Source organism: Leopardus geoffroyi, chromosome C1, assembly GCF_018350155.1.
Source record: "Leopardus geoffroyi isolate Oge1 chromosome C1, O.geoffroyi_Oge1_pat1.0, whole genome shotgun sequence".
Classification (NCBI taxonomy): domain Eukaryota; kingdom Metazoa; phylum Chordata; class Mammalia; order Carnivora; family Felidae; genus Leopardus; species Leopardus geoffroyi.
The window spans coordinates 31,220,865-31,239,877 of record NC_059328.1 but is presented as its reverse complement, the minus strand read 5'-3'; the positions used below and the strand labels follow the sequence as shown (position 1 = coordinate 31,239,877).

At 41.0% G+C, this 19,013-nt stretch overlaps 2 protein-coding genes across 2 annotated transcripts in view; both read right to left on the bottom strand.

Annotated features, from left to right (window-relative positions):
- Positions 1-369: 369 nt before the first annotated feature.
- On the bottom strand, positions 370-4,143 carry TMCO2 (transmembrane and coiled-coil domains 2). Its single transcript, XM_045482322.1, has 2 exons — positions 3,793-4,143; positions 370-773 (listed from the first exon to the last, which is right to left on the bottom strand). The coding sequence occupies exons 1-2, from the start codon at positions 4,033-4,035 to the stop codon at positions 459-461; spliced, it is 558 nt and encodes a 185-aa protein (XP_045338278.1). The 5' UTR covers positions 4,036-4,143; the 3' UTR covers positions 370-458.
- A 6,700-nt stretch (positions 4,144-10,843) lies between these two features.
- The window catches only part of RLF (RLF zinc finger), an 87,059-nt gene continuing 78,889 nt past the window's right edge, over positions 10,844-19,013 (bottom strand). Inside the window, exon 8 of the mRNA XM_045482320.1 lies at positions 10,844-15,968. Within this exon, the coding sequence (XP_045338276.1) occupies positions 11,325-15,968 (4,644 nt within the window). The 3' untranslated portion in view covers positions 10,844-11,324. The remainder of the gene's footprint in view (positions 15,969-19,013) is intronic.

Here is a 19,013-nt window from a genome sequence, read left to right as displayed (position 1 = left end):
GAACACAGATTCCCAGGCCACATTATTTACCTTTAGACCAAAGACCAGCACAAGAGCCAGCCTACCTCTACAGGACAGTCCACACCATTGCCCTTCAACAGCACTTTCTTGCTGTTTTTATTGTATCCAATCCAACCTCTTCAGTGTGGAACCCAAGGTTGCATCCCTGACCCACTTTCCCTTCTTTTCCCATCCCACATATTCCGGTTTGGTCATCATTGTCGCAACATGCCTGTTTATGGTCTCCAGCCTACCAAGTGACATCAGTATCTCAGAGACATTTTTAACGACGACTATACCCCACATTACCCCACCGCACACGTCAGTAGAAGCTGGGCCCTAGTGAATAGAGAGCCCGTCCTTGCAGGGTAATTTCAATATAGTTCTCTATCTTTATTGATACACCACCACACACATGAGGGAAAAAACAGTGCTTTTCTGGAAGAGATTGGAGTCCGTCACATTTCAGATGTGGAAGTAAATCCTGATGCGGTCAAGGGACTCTGGCAGTCAGAGCAGCTGCAGTAGGGCTCAGAGGAGCAATCCCTCTTCGTGGCAGGTTTGTGGGAAATGATCATCCCCTCCAGGTCCTTCACTTTGTTTTCCACTGTCTGAAGTTTTTTCAAAATTCTCTCTTGCAGACCCAAGGACAGGAAGAAGTTATTGTCTTGACCTGGGAGAGCGTTCCCTTCTGGGTTGACCAGCAAAGCCTGAAAAAAATCTGCGCTCTTCTTGTAAAGTTTGTAGAGTGTGATGACAAACAACAATATTTTCTAAAATAAAACAACAGAAGTTGAATGTTAGTTGTTTATTCGCACGAATGCCTCAGTTTACTAACAGAATCAAAACAAAAACCTAACAGTAACAATAATCCCTCATCCCTACGCCAAGGCTTCTGTTTAACAAAACACCTTCACATCTTTTTCGTCTTTTGATCTTTACCACAAAACACAGTGATACGCAGGTCAGGGATTATTATTTGCATTTAATTAGTGAAGATGATAATAATAGGTATCATTTACTAAAAATTTGTCACAGGCAGGGATCTGTGCTAGGAGGGCGTTTTGCCTATGCATGACCTATTTATGTAGAAAAAAACCAGAACTGGGTAGCCATTTAAATACCTTCCAGTTTGGACCCTGCCATTGTCCAAGGTCGTATACTTGGGAATGGTAGAGCCAGGACTGAAACCCAGGAATTCTGACTTCCGTGTAGGTTCCCTCAGGACACAGTGGTCTGAAAAACTAGGTTTCCTGGCCCTGGGGGAAAATTTTTTTTTTTTTTTTCAATTTAACCTACCTTACCTTTTTTTTTTTTTTTTAATTTTTTTTTTAACGTTTATTTATTTTTGAGACAGAGAGAGACACAGCATGAACGGGGGAGGGTCAGAGAGAGGGAGACACAGAATCTGAAACAGGCTCCAGGCTCTGAGCTGTCAACACAGAGCCCAACGTGGGGCTCGAACTCACGAACTGCAAGATCATGACCTGAACTGGAGTCGGCCGCTTAACTGGCTGCGCCACCCAGGTGCCCCTGGGGGAAAATTTTTAATGATCTAGGATAGATTCCTGTCAGGATAAAAAAAAAACCAAACAACCAATCATCTTTCTTCCTTGTTATGATAACTGGCCCTGTTTATTGAGTACTCAGTGCGTGCTGAGCTTTACATACACAATATCTCCTTTAACCCTCACTACCACTCTTAAGAGAGGCACTGTTGGGGCGCCTGGGTGGCGCAGTCGGTTAAGCGTCCGACTTCAGCCAGGTCACGATCTCGCGGTCCGTGAGTTCGAGCCCCGCGTCAGGCTCTGGGCTGATGGCTCAGAGCCTGGAGCCTGTTTCCGATTCTGTGTCTCCCTCTCTCTGCGCCTCCCCCATTCATGCTCTGTCTCTCTCTGTCCCAAAAATAAATAAACGTTGAAAAAAAAAATTTTAAAAAAGAGAGGCACTGTTAGCAAACCCATCCTACAGATAAAGGAAAGTGGGGTTTTGGAGGCTGGTTGCTGTCAGTCAACACAGCAAGCGACGGAACCAAGGTTTGAGCCCCCGCAATCCAACTCCAAAGCCCTTGCTGTTAACCACTTGTTATACTACCTCTTTTTCTTGGCTGAGGTGTCCGGAGGGCTGCGGGTTCATCTAATTGAGCTGAACATTAGCCAGACAAGAGCAGAACCCAGAATTATAGAAAACAGTTTGGGTTTTTGGCCTTATATTCTTCTATTAGCTAACTGAAGTGCACGTATACACACATATCCCTGTTGGGGATTTACGTTAGTTAGATTACATTAAATGAGATTTTGGAGATTTGAATTTGGCATCCTAAAAGTTGGGTTCAAATCTCAGATTTGCCAGTTTTTACAGTCTATGTCAACTTGGTTCAGTGATAACCAAGTTCGCTTGCCTACAAAATGGAGATGATAATGAAAATGAAACCTCTATATGAAAACAACCTCTATCCACTTCATGTTATTGTTGGGATTCTAAAAACATTTTGACTAGGGGCTTCTGGGTGGCTCAGTCAGTTAAGTGTCTGACTCTTGGCTGTGGCTCAAGTCATGATCTCACGGTTCGGTGGGTTCTGCTTGGGATCCTCTCTCCTTCTCTCTCTGCCCCTCCCCCGAGCACACTTTCGCACACACATTCTCTCTCTCATATAAACTTAAAAAAATTGGGGGGATCCTGGCTGGCTCAGTTGGTTAAGTGTCAGACTCCTGATTTCAGTTCAGGTCATGATCTCATGGTTTATGGGTTAGAGTCCCCCACTGGGCTCTGCTGACAGGCAGAGTCTGCTTAGGATTCTCTCTCTCCCTCTCTCTCTGCCCCTCCCCTGCTCTCTCTCTCAGAAACAAATAAACATTAAAAAAAAAAAAGAAAGCATTTTGACTACATTGTAAATATAGCTATTATTGCTGGTGATAAAACTATGAAGTTATTATTATTGGTGATTAGAAGTATGTAAAATCCTCAATGTTTCTTACAATCCCAGCCAATTATGCTCCTATTCCCCAGAAGAATCCCTGTTTATTGAGTCTGATATTGTTGGTTTTTTTTCAATGTTTTATTTATTTATTTATTTATTTATTTATTTATTTATTTATGTGTGTGTGTGTGTGTGAGAGAGAGAGAGAGCGAGCGAGCATGTGCAGGCGGGGGTGGGGGGCAGAGAGAGAGGGAGACAGGATCTGAAGCAGGCTCTGTGCTCTCAGCAGAGAGCCTGACGTGAGGCTCAGACTCATGAACAGCAAGATCATGACCCGAGCCGATGTCAGATGCTTAACTGACTGAGCCAGCCAGGTGCCCAAGCCTGATATTGTGAAAACAAAGAAATAATGAAAATATCGGTGCCTAATGAATATACATGCCTTGACATCAGGTACAGAGCAATGTCACAGTAAGAACGCAAAGCCAAAGCCAAGATCCCAATTATCCTTGCAATGCCTATTCTATGAAAAGGTGCCCCTAATGGTGTCAGGCACATAGTAAAAACTCAAAGATGAATATGTGATCAAATAAGTTTGAGGTTAAGCTGCCTTCTCGGTTTATAAGCTTGTTTCATCTGTTTTATTCTAAAACAGGCCAAAAACCACTGTGAGAGAGAGAGCGTTTCATGCTCGAAACCTAACTGGCAAAAGTTTTTAAGGATACCCTAGTTTCAACCAATTTCAGAGATTAGGGTTCATCCTTTCCTCATCTGCATGGTCTTAGAATACGGGTATAGCAGCAATGCGGGAGAGAACTAACCAAGTTTCAATTTCTAACTATTTAAATTCCTCTGGAACAAAAGAGTATGACCTGAATTGACCGAACACTTCGTTTCCATAAGATATATACTCCTACTCCCAACAAAAGCAAAAAAGAAATCCCCAGGATAACTTGCACAATTGGAGCAAGGGTATCTAGTACTCCAAAATTTGTTTGTTGAGGTGGACTAGTCTCTCCCAGAAGAGTTGCTTGTAGCCACTTCCATACTGAGCTCAGAGAGAGATATTCTACGAGGTTGTCCCAGACAGAAGATGAGGACAAAGATGTTGACATTTTAGTAAGACAGCAGCTCCTGGAACTACGTGTGCAGAGGCTTCAGGAACCTAGATATGGGCTAGGGAGCGTGGCCTTGGAGCCGAGGTGTTCTGGAGCCATTGTGAACTGTACATTGTGATGTCACTGTTTCAAAGGTCAGCTTGCTTCCCACTCGCCCGGTGAACTTTCTCACTCAGAACCAACCAGCTACTGGCCTGGATTTTCGGTTCAGTCATACTGCTTTCTCTGATCTTTGGCAAGTTCTAGCTCTAGCCCAGCACTGTCCAATCGAACTTTCTGCAATGATGGGAATATTCTATATCTGCTCTGTCCGATGTGAATAGTGTGGCCAAGGAATTGGATTTTACATTTTATTTAATTATAACTAGATAAATTTAATTATTTAGCCAATGTGGCTAGCAGTCACTTTCTTGGGGAGTGTAGATATAAAACACTTCCAACAATACACTGAAGAGACAGCAATTATTAACTGAGGTTAAGTGGAGATTTGAGGATTTAAAGAAAGTTTTCCTGAAGAGTGAATGTTTGCTCTTTAGGGATTAGGTAAATGTGGAGGGGGGATATTACTGGATCATTTTGTAGCATTCCCTTTTTTCACATGTCACTATTGTTTAGAAATTGTGATCTTTGGGAAGACTTTAAACATATTTGAGCCTCATTTTGCTCATCTCTTTACAGATGGGAATGCCACATCTTTTGCAAGGTTTATGTTAGAAACAAATGATACCATTTTCTAAACACTTGGTAAACGGTAGCGTGCTGTGCAATAACTTAAATCACGTTATCAAAACAATTATTTATTGGCTACTACCTATGTATTTTCAGCAAGGAGGTATGAAAATACAAAATGTATGGTCTGTACCTAAAAAACTTACATGAAAAGAGTTCACACACAAGTGTATGAACTGTGAGATCAATTGTGAAGACAGCCAAGAATCCAAAAGTGGGTTTGCACCAAGAAGAGGGAGAGGCAGAAAAAGGAAGAAAAGGGGTCAGTTATGACAATTTTTGGAAAAATATCGTGTGATGCTATTCCAATCTGCTCATTCTGGTCGAAAGGACAGCAAGAGGGAGGCCTGGTAGAGGCAAGGACTGTTTTGTTCTTGCAAGAAGGGGAGGTAAGGCAAGTTGCTTGAGGTGCCAGAGACACATCCAGAAGACAGAGTCCAGAGTGCTGTTGGAAATGTACTTGCGTCAGGATGAAATGATCTACTGGTTCAGGAGTGACTGCTATTGATGTTAAACCCACAGTCTCCTAGTGACTGAATGCAAAATCTTTTCTAGCAAGGAATAAAAGGGACTCAGATAAGACTTTGGATTTGGCTATTAAAGGTTAAAATAGGTCAGAAACTATTAAAGAATGCCAATCAGAAACTTTTTGGAGAAAGATAGGGCTGTGACAACTAAATCATTGCTTGAGAATCTCTATACTAGATTAGACCCCCTGTTACATGGCACCTCTCACTTTACTTTCAAAGCACTTAACACAATTATAGTTATTTGTGAAATTTTTGGTTTAACATCTGTCTTTCCTATTATCAACTTGAAGACAGGGACCATGTCCCTTTTATTGACTACTGTATCCCTAGGGCTTGGCACATAGGAGAAGTCTAAATATTAAGTGAGGGGTGCCTGGGTGGCTCAGTCTGTTAAGTGTCCAACTTCAGCTCAGGTCATGATCGCATGGTTCATGAGTTCAAGCCCTGCATTGGGCTCTGTGCTGACAGCTCAGAGCCTGGAGCCTGCTTCAGATTCTTTCTCTCCTTCTCTCTCTGCCCTTCCCTTGCTCACACTCTTTCTTTCTCAAAAATAAACATTAAAAACTTTTTAAAATAAAATATTAGATGAATGCAAAGTCAAAATATCTTTATGGCCTACACTGTTCATTCATCAAGTGCCTATTACCGTATCTGTGCACTTGTTTGGGTAGAATCCTTTTATTTTTATTTTTTTTTAAGTTTATTTGAGAGAGAGAGAAAGTGGGGGAGGGGCAGAGGGAGAGGAAGAGAGAGAGAATCCCGAGCAGGATCCACACTGTTAGCTTACAGCCTGCTGCAGGGCTGGAACTCACAAACCATAGATAATGACCTGAGTCGAACTTGAGTTGGATGCTTAACTGACTGAGCCACCCAGGTGCCCCTGGATAGAATCTTTATAGAGTAACTATTAAGAGGATAGGCCTTTGGGAATACAATGGATCTGGGTTAAAACTTTTGGCTCTCCTATTCACTAACCTTGTTACCTTGAGCAAATTACTTAACTCAAGCCTTAATACCTTGTGACGTGGGGTAACTTACCTTGTAGGCCTATAGTAAGAAGTTGAAAATTTGTGTAAAAGAATAAGCTACCCATAGAGGTAAGTGCAACTATTATTTGTAGTGACATTTACAAATGCAAGGTATTGTAAATCTCCATAGTATAACATACCTTAAAAGAACCTCGTCGAGGGGCACCTGGGTGGCTCAGTTGGTTGAGCGTCCGACTCCGGTTCAGGTCATGATCTCACAGTTCGTGAGTTCAAGCCCCGCGTCGGGCTCTGTGCTGACAGCTCGGAGCCTGGAGCCTGCTTCGGATTCTGTGTCTCCTTCTCTCTCTGCCCCTTCCCCGCTCATGCTCTGTCTCTGTCTCTCAAAAATGAATAATACATGTTAAAAAAAATTAAAAAGAACCTAGTCCAAAAACCCATTTATAGTTGGACTCCCTTCTTAGACACCTGAACATATCCAAAGTTGAATTATCACTATGCAAGACATCTCAGCCCACATTTTTAATTTTTTTAATTTATTTTTTATTATTTTTTAAATGTTTATTTATTTTTGAGACAGAGAGAGACAGAGCATGAATGGGGGAGGGTCAGAGAGAGGGAGACACAGAATCTGAAACAGGCTCCAGGCTCTGAGCTGTCAGCACAGAGCCTGACGCGGGGCTCGAACTCACGGACCGAGAGATCATGACCTGAGCCGAAGTCGGCCGCTTAACCGACTGAGCCACCCAGGCGCCCCCCACATTTAATTTTTTAATTTTAAATGTTTATTTACTTTTGAGAGACAGAGGGACAGAGCATGCCAGCTGAGCTGTCAGCACAGAGTCCGACGCGGGGCTTGAAGTCACCAGCCGTGAGATCATGACCTGAGCTGAAGTCAGACACTCAACCGACTGATCCACCAGGCACCCCTCAGCCCACCTTTAGATAGTGTCATCCATCCATCTATCTACTGGGCCAGCCATCAGTCACTTCCACATCAGACTGTATTAAGACTTTTTGACTTACATGCTGCAATTTATGAATCACGCAGACCTACTTTTAAACCTTCAAAAGGTTCTTCGTTGACTTTCAAACAAAATCTGAAATCTAGAAGCTAGTTACTTGGCACTAAAATATGGTTGCTGCTTACCTATCTATCCAACCTTCTCTCCTTTCCCTTTCCCATCTTTTCTCTCAGCATAAGCTATACCAGACTTGTCAAGGTCATGAACACACCACAAAGCCTTTCCACACAACAGGATTATCCTCTCTGGATAATTCCTATTGATTCTTCAGGTTTCAGTTCAAACATGGTTTCCTCAAGGAAGCTCTTCCTGGCCTTTTTGGTTTTGGGTGGGGGGTGGGGGGGAGGAGGCTATCGCAGCCACAGATTCTTTTGTAGCACTTTATGTAGTGTTTTGTTTATTGTCTCTTCTTTACTAGACTCTAATCACCATGATGCAGGAAACTCACTGCCTCAGGTTCATCGCTCAGGAGCTAGCAGATAGTATGTGCTTAGTGAATACTTGGCTATAGCTTTCCTGTACCTCCAGTCTTCTTTTCCAGGCTAAACCTGTCGAATACAGGTGAACAGGTTTTTAAATCTCCTGACTATCCTGCTTCCCTTCCTCAAAGTGGTTCAGACCTCCAAAAGCAGTCTGTCACAGAATCTATTCCTGCAGGTATAGACCAAGCAGGTCAGACTAAGGCAGGCCCCTCTTTCCAGACTCAGCTCTACATAATGGGAGGCTTTGCCTCTGAGTCAGCATATAAAACCAGGGGTATCACAGTCTATTGTGGGGTGGCAGGTGGGGAGAAGGGATTGAGCAACCTTTCAGACTTTTAGAAGTTTCTCTCTGAGAGAAACATGGACTTTTTAACAGTTACAAATTACTCACAGAAACCATATGAACTAGTTTTCCTTTTTCCTCAAATGAGAAAATGTCAATAATAGATGTATGATTGGCATTGGATTCGCATGACCTGGCTTTTAACTTACATTTCAAACTTTATTCTCCATTATTCACTCTTACAAACCATATACTCAGTTTAATTACAGAGCTAGGGTGTTTTTGGGACTTTAAATACCACCTGCAACCTTCTAATATTCTTCCTTCACATTAACTTCCCCTCCCTGATACCTTCCATCAGATGAGATTGGAAACTAGGCTCCACCTATTCCTAGCTTTTATCAGCTAGGCAAAACACTTTATTTCTATCTTTTTGGTTGCCAAATAAGGGTAACTGTACCTACTTCATGAACTTATGAAAATTCAACAAGATAATTTTATGTAAAGTGCTTTAAAAAAGTGCAATTACCCTGAATTCTCACAGTGCTTTCCACTTTGTATTCTAGGCCATTGCTTCTCAAATTTTTCTGTGCCTATGAATCATCTGGATATCGATCTTACTAAAATGCGATTTGGGTCCAGAAGCTCTGGAGTGGGACCTGACATTCTCCATTTCTAACAAGCTCCAGGTGATGCCCATGCTGCTGGCCCACTTACCACACTTTACAACGTTTAAAGCTACCCCAGCCCTCACATGAAAGCTCCACACCGCCAGATGCCTTGATAAATTTACTTTACATTTTTATCTTTTAAAGCATCTGAAACCATCACTAAGTATGTGTGCACTTAAATATTTGGTTAATAACTATGACTATGTCCTTGGCAGTGCAGGGCAGAAGTAGGCAACCTGGGACTAAGAGACGATAGGTTTGGGATGGAATACTGTGAATACTAATCAAAAACTTTCTTTTCCTTCATTTCTCACCCCACTCTCTCACACGTGTTCATCAACATGGGGAAACACTGAAGTAAGAGAATTCTGGGTAAAAGGACAGAATGAAAATGTCTGGTACTCTGAACTTCTACCCATCATTTAGGGGGCATTCTTGACTTTAAAAGGGCTTTGAAAACAAAGTCAATGCTTCCAGGTTTGTGCTAGCTTTGGGACAAATCCCAAAGACAAATCAAGTAAAAATGACAGTATGAAAAGCTAGAAAAATAACTGTCCGACCTTCTGTATTATAGAACTACACATGCTGGGTTTGACATAAAACGTGGTCTCATTAAAAAGTCAAATAAAGATGCTCCAACTGGAATAGAAAATAATCATAGGATGAACCATTTAGGCTTGTACTTGAAGCAAACTTTCAATAGCGTTCAACTAGGGTTTGGTTCCACTACAAACGGACCTACTTGGCCCTTTCTGGGGGTAGAAATTAGGAGTGGTCGAATGGATGCAGTTCAGTCTTAAGCAAATTAGCAATCTTCTCTTGTTCTGGGCTAAAAATGAAGCCGCCAGCTGTTTCTCATGCTCAGATCACAGAAAGTGACCTGTCAAAATATCCCATACCTCTTCGCTTTATAGGTGAGGAAACTGAAGCCCACAGAAATTAGCTAAAGGTCCCAAGGAGTCAGTAGTAGCCTCAGCCTCTAAGATGTTCCACTGTCCACTGTTTCTGCCATTTTTTCTTTCAACAGATGCTTATTTGAGAACCCTATGGTTACCTACTAGGATCTGAACCAAGAAAGCACTTAGGCATTGTGTGTCCATGTGTGTGTGCGTGGGTTTTAGGGGTCAGAGAAAAGGTCTCAAAATCCTAACGACAGACATAAGAAAGGGATATCAGGAGTGTCTGAGTCACTTCATTGCTAGCTAATGAAACTCACTGAGAACTTCACAAGAACAGAGAATAAAGCTGCTGTATTTATAAGAACACACTGCTTTGTCATTAAACATACAGGGCTCATAGTCCACTGAGGTTCAACACATCCAAAGACCAAGCTCACCTTGGCTTTCCACCCTCTTCCCCAAAATTCATTTCTTCCTTTTGTATTCCAACCTCAACTGGATGCATCACTACTAAATCGGTTTTGCTCAAAACGTTTTTTTCACCATCCAACCCTCTCTTTAAATTTCATCTCCTCTTCCTTGTGCTCCAACTGATAGTATAAACTCTCATCAGGTTTGCCTCAGTTACTTCAACAGTCTTAATATCTACTGTTTCCATTCTCAGCCTCTCAAATCACAATCATTTCAAGACATCTACAAATTGTTATTAATTTAACATTGCAATTAACATCATGTTATTTTGTTCAAATCCTTTAAAGCCTCTCAGCTGCCTAAGGACTCGAGTCCAAACTCAATAGCATTCATGGTTGGGTCCTTGCCCATCGATCTCTACAGTCATCTCATCCACCCCAGCGCTTCCCTTTCATTGCAGCCTACCACATTCTTTGTAGGTCCCTGGAAACATGACTGCATCCATCTATGCCCTTCATGTTCTCCTTGGTATTCTCTCTATCTGGACAGCTGCTGGGCATCCTCTTTTGGGAGCTATCTTGACCCTCAGAGCTAATTACTCAATTTCAGAATTTTCTCTACACAAAAACTTTATGACAACAGTCATTCAGAAAGAAACTTGATCTGAATGGTTTGGTTAATAAGAAACGAGAGACTACTGGGGTAAAATATAAGTGCACATTCCAGAAAATGCCCAGTGCAGTTTCAGTTAGTGTATGGTATGAAAACTCACTATGAGTAAACAAGAAATGGGTGAAAAATTGTAATTTATTGAAACTCAACTCAAAAAATATAAGATGCTGTAGTGTACAATATATTACACAAAGCACCCTCAGGTGCACATTCAAGTCAAGTAAGAACTCCATATCCCTTTCCCTAGCCCTCCCACCCTGGGATCTTAGTATTTGTTCCATATACAATCATGCACACTTAATTTGAAAAAGGAAGCCCCAATATATTTTGATGTATTAATTAGCACCAAACAAGAGTACAGTTCCATTTCTTTTTTTAATAAACAAAAAACAAAAACAAAAAACCCCAATCAATAAACCAACTGGAGAGCTAATGGACTCAGCCAATACTGCTGACATAGATATTATACATTCATGTAAATACACAGCCTATTCTACCCTAAACAATGGTGTGGCTGGTTCGCAGCCTTTGTTCAAATTGGCAATTGTCCCCATGTTGCAGTGTTGGAGCCAGTCTGTTTCTAAAACAAAATTGCTATTTAGGAACTTCCTACACAAAGCTCATCTGTCTTTTTTGTTGGAAACAAGTCTAAAATTGGTGTGGAAAACTTAGATCTTTCAAGGACAACCACTGGCCGAAGATAATGAAGCTGTTTTAAGGCAAGCTCTCCACAGTCTGTTAATGCTTTGTCCAATACAACCCTCAGGTTTTCCAAGGAAGGAACTGTTGTTGTCTCGGCTACTATCAAAGGTGGGATTGCAGTCAGGTTCTCATGAATTGCAGAGTCACTGGAAGAATGAGGTATGTCAACTTCAGGGTCATTGTCATTCACCATATTATTTGCCATAACACTCCCTGTTAAGTCATTACTGGGTTGTGAAGAATTATTTAATGTTAAGTGCTCCGAAGGTTCCCAATCATCAAAATCGTCTTCTTTCTCTTCACTTTCCTGAATAAATTTCAGAAATGAAGATTCAAATCCCATAGGTTTATAAGTCTTCAAATCAAATGACCTGGGCTGTGGATGTTTCCTAAAATTCTCTTTTGGAACAGGGGTTGAATTTTTTACAGTGTTTTCTTGCCCTGAACTTGGCTGCCCAGTTTCTGAGTCTTTGATCCTTGCTAAAGGCAGCTGGAAACTCGTGAAGTAAGTCCCACTCTCAGTCCCACTAGGATTAGGTATGGAATTTTCTATTTTACAAGGAGGAGGCTGAACTATATTACATTGTTCCAAAGAAGTGGTTTCTGAACTATGGTTACATTTCAAAGTTCCTCTGTAGAGGAGAGTATCTGCATCAAAAACTGGTTTGCTTTCTGTACATCCTTTCTGACCTCCATCCCTTTCGCCTGGATGAAGGGAATCTGTGTTCTGGACAGGCACGCTGTCACCTGGGGAATGGCCGTGCTTTGTGTGCTCTGATTCACAGCTATTTTCTTCTTTCTTTATATAGGGCTCTGCTTCAGAAGGGGGCTCCTCCTTAATTTTGGTACCATACTTCACACAAACGACCAGGTTTTCCATCTGTTGCTCTAAGTAGGCACTACTCATCTGATGGGTGCGTTTATAATGCCTCACTATGCTGCTTTCCAACTTCACCACAGATAAGCATCCTTGAACCATGCAGGGGTACTGTGTGTGCTCAGACTGTTCCACACACATATGGAGGGCTTCAGCTCTTGTTTTAAAACTAATCGGAGCCTTCTTTTCTTTGATTAAACTACATTTTTTAGCCTTAGCATTAAATGATCTCCTGGTAGTCTGATGTTCATGCCCCTGAGTGAGAGCTGTCGGACACACCTTTTCACTCCTCAGTAGCCTTTCGTTTGCCACTTTCTGACTTCTAAATAGATCATCGTAATAGTCCTTATGTCGGTAATATACATGTTGAGAATAATTACTGCGATGGGTGAAAATCTGGCCACAGCCATTAAGATCACAATGAATTTCATATTCTGAATGTATTTCTCCTTCAATATTATGCTGTTCCATCAAGTGGTGCTTCAACTTGCTGAATGTATAAAAAACAGCAGGGCACTGAGGCTGGTTACAGGAAAACCTTGCTGCAGATTCAGCTTCAGAAAGCACTTTAGGCTCTTCAATATGATCTAGGTTATGAGAGTCACTACAGTGCTTAGCAAGAGCTTTGGAACACAGGAAGCGTTTGTTACATTCCTTGTATTTGCAAGCAAATATCTTTTTACATTTGACAAGTTCCCTTTTGGTTCTTGCTTTGTCTTTTTCTAAACATAATTGTTCTTTGTTGTACTGATGTACAGTTCTGTAATGACGAATCAAGCCTTTTAGATTAGTGAAGGAGGAGTTGCAAGTTTTATGGATACAATGGAATGGTTTGTGGTACTTATTCAAAATATAGCAGAGGTTTCCTTTAGCAACAGTCCTCCTGCTACCTCTTCCCTCTCGTCCTTCTCGTTCTTCTCTATGGCTACCCATGGGTGATGAAATATCAGATGTTTTACTTTCTGTTTCTTCACAAGACGACTCCAAATCTGTTTCTGAGCTGCATTCATCCTTTTTAGAGTGACAGTGTGGCTTCTCAGAGTTACTGCTGGGGTCACCACCAAGGTCTGTAGAGCAATCCCCTTTCAATCTGTCTACTGAGCATGGGCCTTCATGATCACATTTTTCATTATCTAGTAGTTTGTGAGTGACTCTGTCACTGCCAATTTGATGTTTATTTTTATAATGAATCCTAAGGTGTGTTTTTCTTGTAAATGACCTTTGGCAAATATGACACTGGAATGGGGAATACCGATGTTGAAACATGGTTAACTGAAGGACTTTCTCTTTTGAGTAATTGTGTTTTTTAAGATAATGCATTAACAAAGCCTCTCTGGTCACAAATTCATATTTGCATCCTTGAAGCTCACAGAAAAAAGGCTTAGCTGCCAACTGTGCAAGGTACTGACTTGGCATATTCTCGTCTTGATTCTGAAAATTAAGGTCGGAGATAGTAGGTGAAACCGACTGAAGAGACTTAGCACCACTGGATGGGTACCCCTGCAATGACCCTGAGAATGATCCATGCGTTATTGAGTTTTTCAAGCTTAAATGTTTCAAGCGTAACAGAAGTTCCAACATGGTATCCTCTGTACACGGTCTCTTAGAAGCACAGATAGAAGCTTCTGAGGAATAACCTTGATATTCTCGTTTGCACTTAGTATGAATATTGTGGTCTAGACCTTCATCTGGGGAGTCACTGTTTGTATCTGAACTGGGTTTAGGTTCTGCATCAAACTTTTCCGTTGCTTGATTGTGTTCATTACCCCCACAGGGAAAGAGATCTTTTGTCTTTATCTTTTTGGGTTTGAAGTGGTACGGATGGACCTTGCGGAGATGCTTTTGCATCCCTCTTGCATTTTTGTACGTGGAACCACAGCCATCAAAACCACAGGTGAACTTAGTCCCATCAAAGCAAACTGCCACATTGGAACATTTCTCTTTTAAATTGGAGGGCACAAAGACTTTCTCATGAGATAATAATATATCCTGCATTTCCGAGTGATCCAGTGTATCAATTAACTCTTCATTCATGGAAGCTGAAGAGCTATGACTTAACTGATCACTAGAATTACTGTCACTGTTTTCTTTCAGATTTTCTGCAGTTTCTATTTGAGAACTAGCTGATCCGGCACAGAAAAGAAGATCCTCGGGTAAATGTGATTTATCAGTTTGGTCAAGTAGATGGGGCTGATCAATACAATCTTGCTTTTCACCTGGTGCAGCCTCCTCAAGTTTCACCGATTTCTTCACATCTCCATTTGAACTTTCAACATTATGCATTGAGAGGTGATCCTGGTATTCAATTTTGGAATAATAGAATTTTTTACAGCCAACAAAGTTGCATGTGTAAGATGCATCCCTAAAGTGTTGTGCTTCATGGTGGTAAAGCTGTCCCAAGTCACTGAAAACAATATTACAGCCATTTAATTCACATTTATAACGCAGATCATCATGTTTTTGTTTATGGTTAAGTAGTTCATTCACTGATCCGAACCTTGCATAGCAATCTATAGATACACACATATACGGTTGAGGACCACAATGCACCTGTTCATGCTCCCGCAGGTGAAAAGCAGACATGAAATGTCGTCGACAATAAGTACACTTCTCTCTTCTATTTTTCATATCCAAGTAGTGCTTGGCATTTTCATCATTATTTTGGTGTTCAGCTTTAAGATGCACACTTAAGTATTTAAACTGCTTAAATACTCGGGAACAGTCTGTGCCAGGACATGGGTACAAATCTCTGTCTTGCAGGTGGCAATCTTCTAATTTGCTGAATGTGACGTATTCATGAGACTCTCCTTTGGCTTGTTCATCCAATGATTGGTTTTGCTCCAGGGTTGCAGAGGGGCTCTTGGGACAAATTCCCTTCTGAGAGCCTTTCAACAGTAATTTCTTTCTAGAACGGTCCCTTCTGCTTGGTGGCATTTTAACATGCTCCATCACATGAGGAACAAAAATTTCTTTTCTCTTGAATTTTTTAATACAAACTGGACAGGTGTAAATTCCATCTTCCATATGCATCTTAGAATGATGAAGAATCCTGGCCTCTATACATTCCCGCTTACATAACAAACAGAAAAATTTATACTGAAGCCACCTCTGGTATCTTTCAGAAGAACCAATGGGTTTTTTGTCTCTTTTCTCCTTATGCTGATCTGTCAAATCTCTTCTTCTATATTGTTTATCTTCTTTACCTTCCTCATAGTCACTGAGAAATGACTCTAAAACGTCTGTGTCATTAATAGACATTTCATAGCCACTTAGATCATCATCAGAATCTGAGGCCTCTTGTCCTAGCAGTTGGTGGCAGTGTCGTTTTAAAGTTTTCCAGTCCCAAAATTCAGGATCAAAAGGCCAGTGGGCCTTTAAAGCTAGTAAGAGCTCACATCGGAGAGAATTTGGAACTGGTGCATTTTCTTCATCAAATTTTTGATCTGGTTGCAGATACAGTTCTTCCAACATATTAAATCCATCCAAACTAGGTTCAATTAAGAATTCTGTAAGCTGACAGGCTCGTCTGACCTCTAAATCTTCTGGTAAAAGACAAGCAATTGTTTTGCAAACTGATGCCTTCATTTCCTCATCCTCGCTTGATCTGAGTTGAAGAGCTCTGACACACAGTAAAATTGACACTCCGAGACCAGCGTCTTGTGCCTGTAAGACAAACAGGGGTGGGGGTGGGGGGGGAGTTATTACTTTTTCATTATGAAGTATTACCTAACTTTCACTGGTAAGATACATACTTCTCAAACCTTTTAGTGTTCTTAAATTTATCTTTAAACTTTCTTCCTCCAAGTTACATTTAGATCCTTCTCCTTTTTAATTTTTAAAATGATTTATTTTTGAGAAAGAGCGAGAGCGAGCATGAGTGGGGGAGGGGCAGGCAGAGAGAGAGGAAGACACAGAATCCAAAGCAGGCTCCAGGCTCCGAGCAGTCAGCTTAAAAGCCCAACCTGGGGTTTAGACCCACGAGCCTTGAGATGATGATCTGAGTCGAAGATGAACACTTAACCGACTGAGCCACTCAGGTGCTCCAATTCTTTTTGCCTCAACAAGCAAAGAAAGGACTGGATTAGATGTTACAATGTACATTTATAGTGTCCAACTTTACAAGACACTGCCTATTAAAGCACTGTCTAACCCTCAAGGAATTTATTTATATGCCAAATGTATAAATAATAAAGGTACATGAATTCAAAGGAAATCAGGATAAATAAGGTCACTGAAGGATTCAAAAAAAGAATTGTCTTGGGGCGCCTGGGTGGCGCAGTCGGTTAAGCGTCCGACTTCAGCCAGGTCACGATCTCGCGGTCCGTGAGTTCGAGCCCCGCGTCAGGCTCTGGGCTGATGGCTCAGAGCCTGGAGCCTGTTTCCGATTCTGTGTCTCCCTCTCTCTCTGCCCCTCCCCCGTTCATGCTCTGTCTCTCTCTGTCCCAAAAATAAATAAACGTTGAAAAAAAAATTAAAAAAAAAAAAAAAAAAAAAGAATTGTCTTAAGCTGGTTAAGAAGGACAGGGCTTAAATAAATGGGTGAAAAAGGAAACAGCTGTATAAAAGTGAGTCTAAGACTGAATTCGATTTAAGAAATTCAACTGTCATGAACAGCTGAGTGTTTTCAAAATCTCAAGGCTGAAATGATTCTCCCTCTTTTCTCCCAAAAGAATTAGTACTTTATAGCTATAGGTATACTCAATCTCAAGCTTCCCATGGGAAAAACAACAAAAACTTAAAATTCTTTCTATAGTGCCTGGGTACTCGGTTGGGTGTCTGACTCTGGCTCAAGTGATGATCTCACAGTTTGTGAATTCGAGCCCTACGATGGGCTCACTGCTGTCAGCGCAGAGCTTGCTTCAGATCCTCTGCCTCCTCCCCTTCCACCTGCCCCTCCCTGGCTTGAGCTCTCTCTCAAAAATAAGTAAACATTAAAAAAAAAATCAGGAAAAAGATCTGGTCATATATGATACAAGGCATACAAGAAGATGACTTATGTGAGAGGCTGAAATGGAATATGAAAATACTATGAGCAAAGAAAAGTACGATTGTATGGCAGAGTGGCTTAAAATGCAAAACATAAAAGTTTTTTAAAAGTAATTTCTATGCCTAAAATGGGGCTCAAACTGATGACCCCGAGATCAAGAATTGCATGCTCTATAGACTGAGCCAGCCAGGTGCCCCAATGGCACAGATTTTTGAGTCAGATTTTTACTGCTTTTGAACCCAGCTTCACTGCAGTGACAAGTTCTTAATTCCTGAGCTGTAGCTGCCTCATCTATAAAATGGAAACAGTAGTGGTAACATTAGATTTTCCTCCTAACATTGTTATAAAAATGAAATAAGCAATATAAAGTGATTACTACATTTCTGGCACATAGTTAGTATTCAACAGAATACCATGTAAAATAACAGGATAAACTCTACTCTTCAAATTGATAATCAATTTGTTAAGCAATTATACTGTGTTGAGCATCATTCATTCTAAGTTCTAGGAACACAGAGAAACAACTATCATCAATTTACAGAACCCTACCCTTACTAATTTTTTTTATTAAAAAAAAATTTTTTAATGTCTGTTAATTTTTGAGGAGGGGAGGGGCAGAGAGACAGGGAGACAGAATCCAAAGCAGGCTCCAAGCTCTGAGCTGTCAGCACAGAGCCCGACATGGGGCTCAAACCCATGAACCACAAGATCATGACCTCAGCAGAAGTCAGATGCTTAACTGACTGAGCCACCCAGGCATCCCTGAAACCTTACTACAGTCTAGGCACTACTCCAAATACTATTTTCCCACATTATCCTCATTTTATAGATAAGAAACCAAGGCTCAGAAGGTTAACTGCCCAAAGTCACCAGCTAGTGAGCAAAGGAACAAGGATTTAAACTTAAAGCTATCTTTGTGCATAACCTGAGTTCTTAACCAGTTTACAACCTTTATGAATTCCAAAGCTTGATATGGCCATATCCTATGTGCTCTTCATACACTATGTCTGCCACTCTTTGTTCCAGCTACCTGGTTTAAAATCAATTTAGTCCTATCTTCAAAATTCAGTTCCACATTTCATATCCTATAATTTATTCACTACTCTTTTAACAAGTAACTTCTTGGTATATCTGTTTAGAATGCATAATGGTATAAAGTCTGTTTTTTTGAAAAGTGCGCTTAGTGATTTTGTAGATTTTACCATTTCATCCAGATTGGGCTATTTAAGAAAGAATGGACGGAGCCTGGGTAGCTCAGTTGGTTAAGCATCCGACTCTTGATTTCAGCTCAGGTCATGATCTCACGGTTTGTGGGATCAAGTCCTGCGTCTGGCTCCACGCTGAGGGTGGAGCCTGATTAAGATTCCCTCTCTGTCTCTCTGTCTCCCTCCCTCCCCTGCTAATGCACTTTCTCTCAAAATAAAAAAAAAAAGAATATTCTTTGTAGTCTATCTCACTCTTCCAAAAAGAATAATAACTTGTTGAGAACCTATGAATTATTTTAAAACTTACCTGACCCTCCAAGACCTCTGTGCTCTGATTTACAAATGATAATCATATCACATTACGCAATTTGTCAAGATACCCATGGTCCAGTCCTGACTCTGCTGCAACTAGGTTTACAATCTTTACAAGTCATACACCTCTAATTTTCAGCTTCTCTATTACTAAAGAGAAGGAATTAAAATAGACAAAGTCATGTTTTGCAAAACAGTAAGCAC